Raw genomic sequence first — 15474 nt, 5'->3', positions numbered from 1 at the left:
AGCCTTGTACACACCACTAAACTGACCGCTCAGGTTGGAGTCACTGTACAAACTACCCAATGTTAGTACAGGGATCTCCCCTGCTGAGCTATTGTGCTCTGAGAGGGGGACACCCCCCACCAGAAAATTCCAGTCAGCACTCTCATCCATTTGCTAAGAACTCTGGCCTTTTTTAGTCACGAGCCTTCAACAGAAGCCGTACTGAATGGCTGGCTTCTGTCGGACCGGCTGCCATACACTTGGGCCAAATATCGGATGACATTCGGCCCATGTGCATTAGGCTTTACTCACAGGGCGTGTTTTTAAGCAAAACTCCTTTATAACTGGCTCTCTATAGAGCCAGCTATGAAGGAATATTGCTTTATAGCGTGTTTTTTTTTTTTTTTTTTTTGACCATTACTTTTACTAGTGCTTCCAAAGCCTGTGAAATACTTCATCCAGTTAACTTTTCTGGGTAGAATTTTTTTCCCTTTTCATCTTGAGCTTGGCACAATGCTTCTGAGAAAGAGGAGTGCCCAGAGACAGCAGGTGCACAAGGATTAATTACAATGCAGTTACTGAAAAAAAAAAAAAAATCATACCATTGGCCTTGTATGGAGATGGGTGAACACCAGCCGGCAGCCGCACTGCTTTGCTTATAGGCAGCCGCAGCACCTTGCTGGCTTTCATGTGCAGGAGGCTTACATAAGGCCTGTGCCTCTGCTATTTTCTCTACTTCTCCATCCCTCCTCCTCTCCTGGCATCCTGGTTGGCAGGTGACCGTCGTGTGCATGGCGCATGCGCGAACATGGACTTCCTGTTCAGCGGCGCCCTGGGTTGCCATGAATCGGCCTGGTACACGGGGAATGAGGAGACTCTTTCCGCTCCTCCCATTACCGCCCTGCATATCGGAACTCCCGACCGGTTCTGAATATCACACTCAGGCATGTGGCCCCCGGCCCACTAGGCAAACGCTCCTGCTGCCCTATGGCCAGTCCGGGTCTGCCTTTGGGCACTGGGTTCTGCATGGGGTATGTTCCAAACGCTGTTATAATAAGAGTTGGGTGTAGAGCTGTTTCCATGTCCAAGGCTGCTGCCATTGCCTGAACATTTTCCCTGTCTCTTAAGACACACTTAGTGAGTTGGCTGGGCAGGTTGTGCTTTGGGGCCTTACCTTATTCATGTAGGTCGCTGGGCATCTTTATTCCCCATTCCCACTGGTTTGCTTTGCAATAGGTTTACACTGTGGAACTGAGCTCTGGCGCCATCTGCTGGGTGGAATGTTCATCACAAGACACTTTCTTTCCCAGCCAAAGACCTCTGTAAAAGTGGCTTCTGCTTGTAAAAAGCCACATGAAAGTGTGGTACCACACTTTCCTGTAAAGGAGCACTACTAGATCTGTGAGTGCTTCTTGGGCTTTTTTGGCATTAAGCAACTGTTTCCCAGATTTGCAAAGCTGCCACCTAATCTTCCTAAGATCTACCAGGTGGCACATTTGATGTCCATTTTTGGATGTAAGGTTCTTTAGATGGCTCTTTAAACTGCAGGCAGTCCCTAGATGTTGTTTTTTTCTTGGGCCTGTTGGCAATTGTTTGCTGTGTTACCCAACCCTCCATTGAACTGCTTTTGGATGTCCTAAAGCGTAAAGTCTTCCTTTCCCCCCCTCAGTGAATGTGAACAAAAATTGTACTTTTGTACTCTGTAAAATCCTTTTCTTTGAATTCATTAGGGGATATTCCCTCTGTACTTAAGATGATGCTCTCTATACTGCCTTGATACAAAACATGCTGGTAATATATGTCCCCTTGGATGTCCTACAGTTTGTTTGCCTGTGTCCAAAGCTCCCATAGGCAACACTATACCCCAAAGGTTAAAAATTCAGTGACTCATTAGGCTCCAAGAAAAGGAGCTGCAGTGGACTGGTGGTAGTAGTAGGAGACTGGGTGATGGGACGGGTTATTTCTCTGGTATGTGACGCTTCCTTCTTGCTTTCTCTCAATATTGTAATGTTGAAACTACATCACACCATGTGATATTGTGAGCCCTTCACTTTGGCTGGTCCAGAGTTTGTTAAAACCATACAGGCATTGTCAAGCTTTAACAAGTGTTTTGTTTTTTTAATGCTTATTTAGTATGCGTCATTAAACAAGGAAAAACTTTTTCCCACAAAATATTTGAAATATCATTTAGGGATCACCAAATAGTTTTTACATTTTGTCTTTTTAGCACCAGAGAGCCCATGATGACCCTGTGGCCCTCAAATATACCTTCCAAGAAGTCATAACTGCTGGGCCTGACACTCCTTCAAAGTTGCGAGCTCTACAGAACAGGTGCCTGGTCCCAGGATGGTACTCCACTCATATTGAACGCTGGCTAAACCACTTTCACGCTAACCAGGTAACTAATGACATTGTCCATTACAGTTAACATGTCCTTTTTGTAAGCAATGTTTCACAAAAGAAGTTATGTTCTCTGTTTAGAAAATTAAAGGTTGTGCCCCTGCCAAAAAAATCATTAAAAAGTGTTTCTAAAACCAAAACAGTAAAATCACTGTATGTGCAGTAACGCATTGGTTGTTATAGGCACTGTGGAGCCTAATGGGTTAATCCTTTACATCCTCTGTGTAAAAAGGCTGTTTGATCCTGTCTTCTCTTATCCTCTCCTCCTTAAACTGTACCCAACCCTTTTACTCATAGAACAGAGCCTGGGGGGGGGGGGGGGGCTAGAAAGTAATTTTTTTATTTTTATTTTTTCTTGGAAGAGTATATGTGATTTGCACAGGAACAATTCGCACTGTCCAGACAGATGGTCAGGGGTCATACAACCTCATAGGACAATCGGGGGAGAATGAAAACTCCTTCTACAAGCGTTACCCAGTGCTATGCTGGACACTGGTGGAAGTTATGAGACTACTATATACAGGTGTATCTAAAAAGATTAGAACATGAAAAAGCTAATTTATTTCAGTAATTCAATTCAAAAAGTGAAACTTCTATTTTATATAGATTTATTGAACACAAAGTGATATATTTCAAGCATTTTTCATTTAATTTTGATAATTATGGCTTACAGCTAGTGGAAACCCAAAATTCAGTATTCAGACTCATGGTGTCTAATTCTAATCGGCTAATTAACTCAAAACACCCTTAACGGTTTCCTTCGCCTTTTAAATGGTCTCTCAGTCTGGTTCAGTAGGTTACACAATAGTGGGGAAGACTGTTGACTTGACAGTGGTCCAGAAGATAGTCATTGACACCCTCCACAAGGAAGGGTAAGTCACAAAAGGCCGTTGCTAAATAAACTGGCTGTTCAGAGTGCTGTATTCAAGCATAGAAAAGGTGCACAAGCAACGAGGATAACTGCAGCCTTGAAAGGATTGTGAAGCAAAGGCCCATTCAAGAATTTGGGGTAGATTCACGATCACAAGTAGTGGACTACGGCTGGTGTCTGTTTCAAGAGCCACCACAGACGTACGTATCCAGGACATGGGATACAACTGTAGCATACTTTGTGTCAAGCCACTCCTGAACCAGAGATGACATCAGAAGCATCTTACCTGGGCTAAAGAGAAAAAGGACTGGAATGTTGCTTGGTGGTCCTTTTTTTGGATGAACGTAAATTTTGCATTTTATTTGGAAATCAAGATCCCAGAGTCTGGAGGAAGAGTGGAGATGTACAGAATCCAAGTTGCATGAGGTCCAGTATGAAGTTTCCACAGTCAGTGATGATTTGGAGAGCCATGTCATCTGCTTGTGTTGGTCCACTGTGTTTTATCAAGTCCAAAGTCAGCACAGCCCTCTACCAGGAAATTCTAGACATGATTCCCTCTACTGACCAGCTTTATGGAGATGCTGATTTAATTTTCCCTCAGGACTTGGCACCTGCCCACACTACCAAAATTACCAATACAGTAAAACCTTGGCTTGTGAGCATACTTTGTTCAGGAAACATGCTTGTAATTCAAAGCAATGTCCCCATAAGAAATAATGGAAACTCAGATGATTCATTCCACAACCATTTATTCATGGGTCTTTCTGTTTACAGTCCATATAAAAAAAGATTATAGCAACGTGATAGGTTGTGTAACCATAACATGTCCATCCACAAATGGCAGCCTCCATATAGGGGATTAGAAGCAAAATCCAGAAGGAGCTACAGAGTATGAAAGAAGAGAGAAGCCTCTAAGTGTAGCAATATGGTTACATTTAATGAAGGTACAACATTTAGCAACTCACATGGTTGATGACATCTAAGTATGCAGGCATCCGGGCTAAAACTGTCCACATAGACCATCCCCCACATCACCAGCTCTCATTGCTATCAGTCTGCAATAAGGATGAGCTCCGGCGTGTTCGCATGCTCCACATGCAGAGCCTGCCAGGAAGTCGGCGCAGCGCTGCGCTAATCACAGGCAGTGAAACATTGCCCCGATGCATGGCTGCAGAGATCGGGCAATGTCTCACTGCCTGTGATTAGCGCAACTCTGCGCCGACTTCCTGGCGGGCTCTGCACGCAGAGCATGTGAGCCTGAGCTCATCCCTAGTCTGCAATCATGACCAGGAAGACTACCCTGCAGTAGAGCAATCTGAAAGCAAGGCTTGAAGCGCTTGTGCAGTGCAGCTTGGAAGGGATGATGGCAGTGCGGAGGATCTATCAAAGTTCCTCAGGCCCCGCCCCATTTTCAGCTCCGTTATTGGCCCGTTTTTCTCTTTCGACTTTTTGATAGTCTGATTTTTTTTGAGACGCACCTGTACTGCTGACAAGAAAAGATATTTAGTTTAGTTTATTTACTAAAATAATTCTGTTTCCATGTACTGTGGGAGACCAGATATAGTGAATGCAGTTTCCCTAAGTTTAGTAAAACTTTCAAATTCATGCAGGATGCAAAGCTCAAGGATTTCACTTGTTATCTAGATGTTGTTGCTTACGGTCAATGCATTGTATCTGCTTATTTATTTTAGGCACTTGCATAGCGCCGTGAATTTATGCAGCGCGTTACATATACAGTACATTGTACATTCACATCAGCGCTTACAATCTAAGCTTATCATATTTCCCTACAGCCCCCCATAGTAGACTCTCTTGCTTTGACATGTTGATGGACTAATAAAATATATCTTAACCCAAGCACCAAAATCTTGTATAAATTTACATCTTTTGTATATAGCTTTGAATAAATTATTTCCAGATGATCCTATATGGAGGTCCTTGTGCTGGCACTTAGTTATTGGATAATAACTATACCCCATTTATGCTAGTGGCTTTGTCACCCTGTTATACGCACCCTTGGCGGAGCCTGCAGGCATGGTCCACTTTAGTCAGCCAACACTGGAGCAGATACCAGTAGACAGAGAGTGGCTGAAAGAGGTTGGAGGAGATCATCAGCAGTGAGATAACCACTACAGAGATGCCTCAATTTTTTATTTAAAAAAAATGTTGCCAGTACCTTTTTTTTTTTTGTTTTTTCCTTTTTTTATTTTATTTTTTTAAACTCGATCAAGACGAGCATTGTCTCTTCAGTTTCAGCTATATGACATGACAGACCTCAGGTTATTTAAAGTGGTTTGGTACCTAAAAATGAAAGTTCATGTTATTAAAATCAACAGTTAGCATAGTTACCTAAACGAACCCTGAAAAAAAAAATATTATTTACTTACCTTTTATTTCTGATGTTTCAGCTGACTTCCGGGTTCTCCTCCCGTGGGAGTAGGGGTGGCTATCGTCCTCGCAATGGTCCCTGGGAAATTTCCCAAGAATCCATGGGGGACATTGAAATTGCGAAATCTCGCGAGATTTCGTTCGGACGCCGGTCACGTGACGAGGGCGTGTACGAATTTGCCATTTTTAAAGTGGGCAGGCAGCTGTATCTGCCATTACACACGAGGTAGCAAGCAAACAAGTGATTGCTTCTGTGGGTTCGTTTTCATTCATTCTTTGTTCTCTGTGCTGTGTGGTTTTCGTTGCCTTGACAACGGGGCGGGAACTTCCTGGAGTTTTTCTTTCCTTGTCACTGCTCTCACTGAGCATGTGCAAGATGGAGCGGAGCATGCTGGGAGCCAGACGTCATCATATACCAGGAAGTAAATGCCTGTGGGCTTCAGACGCCCACAGTTAAAATGGAAAATGCCAGAGTAGGTTTTTATAAGTCATCCTGAAGAAAAGATTCGTCGCGCCGGGGGTCAAATAAACGCCGGACGTGGATGCCAATCGAAGCTAGCACTCACCCACCAGTGAGACAGGTAAGAAAAAAAGAAAAAAAGAGCGGAATCCCACTTTAAAGTACCTTATCTGGACTCGGGGGATGTTTGTTAACTTTTGAAGACAATAGAACAGTTTGCATTTCAGACACTTGGGTGTAGGAATTAGTATTCCAGAGCTACAGCCTGCGCTTTTGCTCCCTGGTGCCTCCTCTGTTTCTCACCTAAAGCCTTCCTGTTTCTCCACACAGATTAGTAAATTTCTATGGAGCTCTCCCAGTTCTTCCTGATCGTGGTATCATAGCTCCAGTTCCTGTGGCAGAAAGGTTCCAGGTGTTTTTGCAAACTGTTCACCATTCCCTAGCTCAAAGGGCTAGGGTTCTCTATTCCAAAGCTTCTGCATGGAATCTAGAAAATCTGTCATTGCCTATATAGGGGGTGTTTTATGTGGCGCTAACTAAAATATTACTTGCATGGTCTATGATCTCCAGTGTGTTCCTAACTGTGTATGACATGGCCTGGCTGACTTCCCTTCCGATTCCTCTTCCTGATTTTTTGCTCCCGACTATGCTGACTTCTGCTTTCCTGACCCTGGCTCATCTAATTACCCCCTCTGGGATCCAAGCCCTGGCTTCTTTTCTATTTTTATTTGTATATTTATTATCTTGGTAAGAACATATTTTAGTAATATTTTAGTTTGCGCCACATAAAACACCCCCTGTATTTCTATTTTGAGTGGAGAGAACACTTTTATATGTGAGCAGCTTTCTATAGTTTATACCCAGTTCTCCTAGCGAGGTGTTGCGCAACAGGACCTTCCTATTTTTTGTCATTGCCTATATATCCCCATCTTTCTAGCGCATCAGCAGTTCCTGCAGTTTGCTGTAGGGCTGCTGCACTGGTTCATGGCCTTGCCTTTTGGCTGCCCCTTGGGTATTCATTAAGCTGCTGGCCAAGTTCTAGCCCTGCTGTGCTTTTGTGGTATTCCCATTCTTAGAGTATCCCTTGTTAAGGAAAACAACCCTGTTGGACCATATTCACTATACAGATGTTACAGCAATTTGAATGGATCCAGAAGCTACAGAAATTGTCGATAGAACTGATTCATCATTTGGAATATCTGGGTCTAGTCTGGGACACAGCTCAGGCCAGATTGTTCCTTCCACAGGACAAACTTCAGACACTCTAGTCTCAGATTTTAACTCTCCAGTTCAGAAGCTATTTGACTCCTTGCATAAGAGTCCTGGGTCTGATAGTAGGAAGGCCATCACATTTGTCGAGTTTTACGCCAAACTTCAAAACTACAACATTTTGTCATCCTAGGGTAAGTCAAGACAGACAAATTCGTCTGTCAACAAAAAACTGGTTGTCCCTGGCCTTGCGGCTCAGGAATCAGAAGTCTCAGGCTTACTCCAGGAGTTACTCCATGTAGCAAATACTCTCCTTCCTGCAGCTCGGTATAGACCAGTGTTTGGCTTCAGGTTTCTGTCCTGTTACAGATACCGTTGGCTTTTCACTGTTTGAACACCTTTATAAAGGGGGTTTCCTTTGTGCCTCACCCCATACATTGCCCTGTGACTCTGTGGGATATGAGTCTGGTTCTCTCTGCTTTAGTTCCTAAACCCCTTAAAGAAATTAATTCCTCTTTTCCCAGCCACAAGGTGTTTTTTCTTGTAGCCATCACCTTTACGAGGTGAGTGTCTGAACTTGGCGGCCTTGTCCTGCAAGGAACTTCCTCTTGTTTTGCATTGTTCACTATTGTCTGGGTATGGTTAAGACTGTGAGGCTTTATCACTTAGCCACTTCTTCTTTCAGGAGGACTAATTCCCTTTTTGCAATCCTGAATTGACACTGTAAGGGTGCACATGCTTCTTGGTTCACCATCTGTGTGGTTCAGGCAGCCCATCATTCAAGCTTATAATCGCAAGGATCCACTCTTTCCTGTTGAGGCACTCTCAGCTAGATTGGTGACTGTGTCGAAGTGCTTTGAGTTTCAGGATCAAGGAACTATTTCTCAGTTTTCAAGGTTGTCACCTGGTCTTCAATTTACATGTTCTGTAAGTTGTACCAGGTGGAAATTGTGACCTCATTTGATGTCTGGCTTCAGGCGTAAGGTGCTTTAGACAATTTTTTTAAGGCAGTCCTCAGTTCTCTTTTTTTTTTTTTTTTTCCCTCAAGCCTGATGGTGTTTGCTGTGTTGCCCACCCAGTTGGACTGCCTTTGGATATTCTTAATTGATTGATTAAAAAATAAAATAAAAAATCCTTTCCTGATGAACGACAACTCTCTGCTCTCCTTTTGTCAGCAACCAGGCTTACTATTGCCAGAGCATGGAAGTCTCCCTTTCTTAGCTTTGAGGTGGTGAATCACCATATCAACAATATCGTGGTCACTGAAAAACTGACACCAATATTGACCGACTCCCACAATAAGTTCCTTCGAATTTGGCATCCTTGGATTTCCCACTGTAATCCATGGCGTTTTGACCATTTGCTGCTAGAAATCTGATATTTCTGCACTCTCGACCCTTGGGACTTCTTCATTTTGATTTTTCCAAAATAACAAACTACTTTTATAGGTGAATGCTTTAGTTATGAGGGATGAAAAAAAGCTAAATTCCCTGAATGCGTTTCCTGATTTTTCTTTCACAATAATTTTATTAAGAAAAAAAAATGTGTGCATACATAGAAAGCACATAACATACATAAAGATAAGAATTAACAGTGGTCATAAGACTAGGCCATCCACAGCACTGACAAAATGGGCCTTTTATAGACCATGATGAACTGGCATTAACAAAAGTGATATGCCAATATAACAGTACACTCTTCTAAGGAAATGAGAAGAGATACAATTGTTAACAAATATTGCAAAAATAGGTATTGCAAAAAAAAAAAAACGAGATTTAAAACCGCAAAAATAGTGATCTAGACAGCACCTGGGGTGGACATGTATACGACAGATCCCTAAAGGCCAAGCCAAGATTCGATTAGGCTATCATGAGAGCCCTCCTGTGTAAAAGTCGGTGCTCAATAGGGTGACCCAGCATGAGGGAAACTGATGATATGGAGCAAATTGTGGCATTAGAAGAAAAGGAGAGGAGGGTAAGGAAGTTGAAGGGATGGGACAACCCACCACCTGTAGGGAGTCTGTGGATAATGCAGCTGAGCACGGTACGAGTCCAAAAACACGAATTTCCACGCATTTTTGCATGTTTGATTTCAAGATCGTATTGACCAGGGCATAAACTCGAATCCACAGATATTTCATCTTAAAGCATGTCCTCCATATATGCTTCATATTACCTGGGTCGGAGCATCCCCGAAAGCAACGAGTTAGATATGTAGGGAGGTACTTTTGTAATTCTCACTGGGGTATAGTTCCATCTGAATATAACCTTAAACAAGCTCTCCAATGCTACAACTTTCCACAATGAGCAGAATAGAGCCTCCCACATCTTGGACCAATCTTCAAGGATTTGTGGGGAACCGAAGTCTACCTTCCAGCATGAGCAATAGAAAGGAGTTAGAGCATTAGAGGCATTCAGAAGGGATGAGTACAGTAATGAAGTGCTTGATTTTTATAATGGAAGCCTATTCAATCAGTTTGAAACTAGCACTAAAGGGAAAAGGCGTCCATGGGCAAGGCAGTATGGCAATATACAAAGGATGATTTTAAACTGACTGGAGCTTAAGTAGAGTTGTCTGAACTGCATTTAAACTGCCTTTCTAAAAGTTGATTGAATGATAGGAATCCTTACTGTATCTTATCTTCCAGATACTGGTTTTAGATGGCAAGTTGCTACGTACTGAGCCTGCCTCTTTAATGGAATCTGTGCAGAAATTCTTAGGAGTTGTGAATGTTGTGGACTATCACAAAACACTGGCGTAAGTACCTATGCTTTCTTACCTGGTTTCTACTGGGCTGCTGAGAAGGATCTCGTGGTCTTTTTGCAGTTTGAGTACGTTAAGTAATTTTTTTTCTCTACTGCCTCTTGTATAGTCCTGTGGAAGATCTGCATATGAAGCAGACAGTACTTTCCTGGAAAAACACAAATAATGATCACATTCATATAACAAGCGTAGTGGAGAATATGAAACTGTAGCTGTGAGTTCCCCTTGTAAAACTGCTTTTTATTGCTCTTATAAAATCTAAAATTGATCTTATATATATATATATATATATATATGTTAAAGAGCAGCATACTTTTTTCCATTCTGCATGTTTTTCACTTGGCAAGGCAAGTCTATCATTAGGACTATTATGTAAAATCCATAATACTAGCGTTGGTGCCTTTTTTTTCCAGGTTTGACTCCAAGAAGGGATTTTGGTGCCAACTTCTGGATGGTGGGAAAACCAAATGCCTGGGGAAGAGTAAGGGCAGGAAATACCCAGATATGGATTCAGATGTAAGTTTCCTATAAACCTGCAGCAGTCTTTCAGTGTTCCACACTTTTTTGCAGTATATTTCTACTTGCAGAGTTTTAACAGTAAGCCACAGATTAATGTAAATAGACCACTGAGCAACCACAAATGCAAATTTTTAAGCAGTAGTTTTAGTTTGGATAGCAGATACTCAAAATCTTTGATGTCAGTGGTTTAAAATGTCACTTTCACAGCAAAAAAACAATTTCTGACTGCACATACATGGAGAAGCTTTTAGTGCCACCACTCTGTGAGAATAATAGACCGGCCAGATTGAGAAAAGTTTATTCACTATATGGTAGTGTTGCCGCTTTCTCATTCTCCTTGCATTCCTTATGGCCAGCCACTGTGATGGCTACCTTACTGATCAATATGTATGTGTAGGAAGTTGGGGGGCAAGCTACACTACCAGGAAGTGCTTCCAAACTTCGCCTAATAAGAATAGCCTAGCATTCATGCGAAATAGAGGTGCTAAAGGCTGCTGCTAGTGGGGGCAGGCACTGCTATACCTGTCAGCGCCTTATTTCTGTTTATGCATGAAATTATGTGCAGCGCTAGTACATCCGACTGATCAAATCTGTGACATAATTATCATAAAACTCTATTAACCATAGATTCATGCAAACATAAAATGTGAACGTTACCAGTTATAGCAAGAAGTCTGTGCCGGATCATCCACATGCTCAGAAAATTCCAGAGATAACATAGCACAAGCTGTTGGCTGTCAGGCAATCTGTGTCTATTAAAACCTAGTATAGAGCTGTCTGTACACAGCAGCAAGTGGAAGGAATTACAGCTGTGACTCCTTGTGTGAATTCCAGATTGAGCTACTGAGCTATGCACACAGGCTTTTTAAAACACAGGTGCTAAGTAGAGTCTGGAAGCCATTTGAAAAGGAGCTGAGGGCACCATGTGCTGGCTAAATATAAGCAGAACCTATTAAAATGAAATACTTTATATATTTATATTATACTGCAGTTTCACATTCAATACCTAGGTTAGCACAGGGTGTAGTTACTCCAGTGACCCATTTTTGCATGAGAGCTTCATGTAATGGATTTAACAATCCTCTAATGCTTTCCCTAGGCCCTCAGTATTCAAACTTCTGGCTGTGTGACAGCATCACACAGATAAAATAAGTTGAGGCGCTAAACCATAACAAAAAAACGAATAAAAATCTGCAATAAAACTGTAAAATGATCAATCATAGATCTGTGGTCAATCGGTTTTGTTTTATATACACAGTCTATGTAAGTCTGTGTATGGGATGGTGAGAAGGGGTTAAAAGTCCAGAGCAAGCAGGGCTGCCATCAGATTAGAACAGAAACCATGTTCCAGGGAGCTGCAAAAAAAAAAAAAGGAGATAGGCGTCTCTGGGTGTAGACGTTTTTAACAAGCTTTAATACACATAAATAGGTCAAACTCACATTTCAGCAGAAAGTGATAGGATCGCCACCGTGACATAACCATGTCTATACTTTTATGCCTGAGTCCTGGGCCTTGTAGTTCCTCTGTTAAAACAGTCTGGTCAGAGAGGTGTCCGCCGTTAAGATGGTTATGCCGGCTCCGAAAGACAAACTCGAGACGAGGCGTAGGGAACAGCAGGCTGCAGGGAATGACGTCACCAGTAGTGGACACGTTTCTGAAGTAGGCGTACTGCAGTGTACATCGATAATGTCTGTTGGTAAAGGAGTGGCGTCTGCACCTAGAGGTGCCTCTCCTTTATTTTTCAGCATCACACAGCCATTTCCTGCCCTTGAACACTGACCATAATAAAGCTATCCAAAACCATACTATTGTTACCGTTGACTTTCTTGATTGGTGCATTCTTATAAAGATTGTCTCCGCTGTGCACAAGCTGCAGATAAACTTCAGTGACTTCTAAATACCTTATTTTTTTCCCTTCTTTCTTTGCAGTCTCACGCTTTCCTGACAGACTATTATAGGGACCATAACGTCGAGCTGTCCAAGCTGCTCTACAAGATGGGCCAGACTTTGCCCACTTGGCTACGGGAGGAGCTGCAGAACACGAGGTAGCTGTTGGCTTCTGCTTTTGGGACAAGAGTATGGTCTTACAAGTTTCTCCAGGGATGGCCAAGCAAAGACATCGACCAGGATCTATAGCCTATCCACTTGATGGGTGACGCTCGGTCATTTTAAAACAGAAAGACTTATGTTGAGATGAACATCCAAGGCCCTCGACTCCTAAAGGCACTGCACAGCCACTGAATCTCATCCCGCAAGGCCTGTTTTAGAGGCCTTGTTTATTCTGTGTAGGATCCCTGCTTGTAAGGGTTCCACTTTTGACTGTTGTACATGGACTCAACCACTTATTATGTAGTAAGCCCCAATGATTGGAAAACGTGGGCTGCTTGTGAATCTTGAATAGGCGTGAAGTAAAGTCCAAAACAACTTCAATGAACAAACAAACTCTGACAATGTGGACTGGTGTTAGATCTCCTAGCCTGTCCATCTATAGACGGAAGTGCCACAATGCTAAGAAATACCATGTATTTCACAAATAATTCCTGGTCTTCCCGAGAAGAGACTGCAGAAGTTTCCATGTTCTTAGTGTTCTGTCCTGGAATCCGGAGAATAAAGAATGAACAACACAAATGATTGGCTGGGAGGAAACCCCAGAATCTGTGTTTTTTAGTGTACAGTTTGGTGCTAGCAGTGTACTGAATTATTTACCAATTAATTTGCCTTCTGTGGCACTGGTATTGATGCCAGTACGAAAGCTCTTTTTTTTTTTTTTTTTTTTCTTCACCCTTTAAAAAAAAAAATTAAAAAAAAAAGAGCTTTTTGGGTCTTTCCAGGTTAAAAACAGATTTGAAAGTATTTGCCCTTTTAGCTCTACTATTGAGAGGCGTAAGAGCCAGGCGAACAATTCTGTGACTTTGCCTTTTATGGGATTCTGACTATGAGTATGTTGTAGCAATAAACCTTCAGGGATTTTTGGATGAAATGTTACTTTACATTGGAGTTTGCAAACCGCTAAGACAGGAAGGGTAATCATGTGACCTTAGCTGTGATGTTAACATTCCCAGCATGCTCTGCTGATCTCGCTAGGGATCACATTTGCCTAAACCTGCTGTACAGTACTGCCTGTAAGAGTCCTGTGAACCCCAGTATTATTGGCTTATCTGTACATATGCCATTCCTTTAACCAACCAAACACTAACAAGACATGCTAATGGTTTTTAAGGTGCAGTCCCATGTCACTGTATGTACTGAATGTGTAGGAAAACTCCAGTCTTACCCGAACTTTAATGGAACCCATTACATATTTTGCCCCATTTTTTCTGTTATTGGTCCTCATTGTATCCATTACGCCCAGTGGGAAATGTCCAGATTTTTCTGTCATGGGAGAAAATTCTTAATTTATGTGTTGTTTGACAGATGGACAGTATGAAGCAACCAAGGGCTGTTTTGTCTCCAAACTTGGAAGTTTACTGCTAGCTAACAGCTACATTTCTAAAATCCCTCTAGTGGTCAAACACAGCACTGTACCAACTGAAAACAGGTCTTGTATGTCCAAATGCTTCAAGTGAAAGTAAAACAAAAAATATTTCGTTTTGAAGAGCACTGTAAATAAAATGGGGTCGATTTTTATTTTATTTTTATTTTATTTTTAATAGTTTTTCCATTACCTTGTTCATGTGTTCTATTCCTGCACTGTGCACATGCTGTAGACCTCTTGTATGAGTTGCTTTTCAATGTGTGCTTTCTTCAATGGTTCCTAAATGTAAGTTTTACTATGGTGGTTACAGTGCTGCCAGTGTGCTGTAGGGGGAATTTGCTGAAGCTAAGGCAGACAAATTCTGGAGCAGCTGTGCATACTAACCAATCAGGATCCAACTTCAGCTTCTTCAGTTTAAGTGGTTGTAAACCTTAGACATGAAATATGAACTAAACATATCCTTCTATAGTGTGTACTTGTCTTAATGAAGACCACGAAGTGTAATTTATGTCTGCTGCTTTGTTTCTCTGCTATCAACACGAATCCCTTCTGACAAATTTTCCTGACACCAATAGAAAAATGTTGACGAGGAGGCCCTCCCTCCCTTCCTCCCTCCCTCCCCTTCTCCCTCCCTCCCCTTCTCCCTCCCTCCCCTTCCTTCCTTCCTTCCTTCCTTCCTTCCTTCCTCCCCTCCCTCCCTCCCCTCCCTCCCTCCCTCCCTCCCCTCCCTCCCTCCCTCCCCTCCCTCCCCTCCCTCCCTCCCTTCCTTCCTCCCTCCCTCCCTCCCTCCCTTCCTTCCTCCCTCCCTCCCTCCCTCCCTTCCTTCCTCCCTCCCTTCCCTTCCCTCCCTTCCTTCCTCCCTTCCCTTCCTTCCTCCCTTCCCTTCCTTCCTTCCCTTCCCTTCCCTTCCTCCCCTCCTTCCAATTATCTCTCAGAGCTGAGCTCTGCTATGAGTGTAATTTGAATTATCCGCCCCCCTATAACTGACAACTCAGACAAGTTTTATGAATTCTGGACTTAATTGGGTGTAAAGAAGAGAAGGCTGCAGCTAAACAGGTTCAACTTATGTAGTCGGATCTGTTTTTTTATTTATTTATTTTTTTTTCTGTTTTTTTTTTTTTTTTTGTGTGTACCATCTGAGTCCAGTCACTTTACTGGCTATACGTAAGGGTTTACAACCACTTTAAGCTAGAATCTGATTGGTTGCCAGTTGGTCCATATTGTCTTTCTTTAGTTTTAGTAAATTCCTGTGTGTGTGTGTGTGTTTGGCATGGCTGCTTATAGTCAAACCAGGAGCATGCAGAAAGGGGTGAGAACACCGCAGTTTAAGTGGTGTCACCCTAGGAAAGGAAATGGATAAACCTTGTTGGTAGGAACATCAGGACTAAATTGACATCAAAAATGGAAAA

General features: G+C 42.4%; 1 protein-coding gene across 1 annotated transcript in view; it reads left to right on the top strand.

Moving 5' to 3' along the window:
* The window catches only part of NDST1 (N-deacetylase and N-sulfotransferase 1), a 152097-nt gene extending 137875 nt beyond the window's left edge, over positions 1-14222 (top strand). The window contains exons 12-15 of the mRNA XM_077468304.1: positions 2207-2377; positions 9955-10064; positions 10484-10586; positions 12520-14222. Of these exons, the coding sequence (XP_077324430.1) occupies positions 2207-2377; positions 9955-10064; positions 10484-10586; positions 12520-12639 (504 nt within the window). The 3' untranslated portion in view covers positions 12640-14222. The remainder of the gene's footprint in view (positions 1-2206; positions 2378-9954; positions 10065-10483; positions 10587-12519) is intronic.
* Positions 14223-15474: the final 1252 nt, after the last annotated feature.

This window comes from Lithobates pipiens, unplaced genomic scaffold (assembly GCF_037356315.1).
Source record: "Lithobates pipiens isolate NorthernLeopardFrog02 unplaced genomic scaffold, aLitPip1_a1.2 Scaffold_8, whole genome shotgun sequence".
Taxonomy (NCBI): Eukaryota; Metazoa; Chordata; class Amphibia; order Anura; family Ranidae; genus Lithobates; species Lithobates pipiens.
This window is presented reverse-complemented; position numbering and strand designations above follow the sequence as displayed.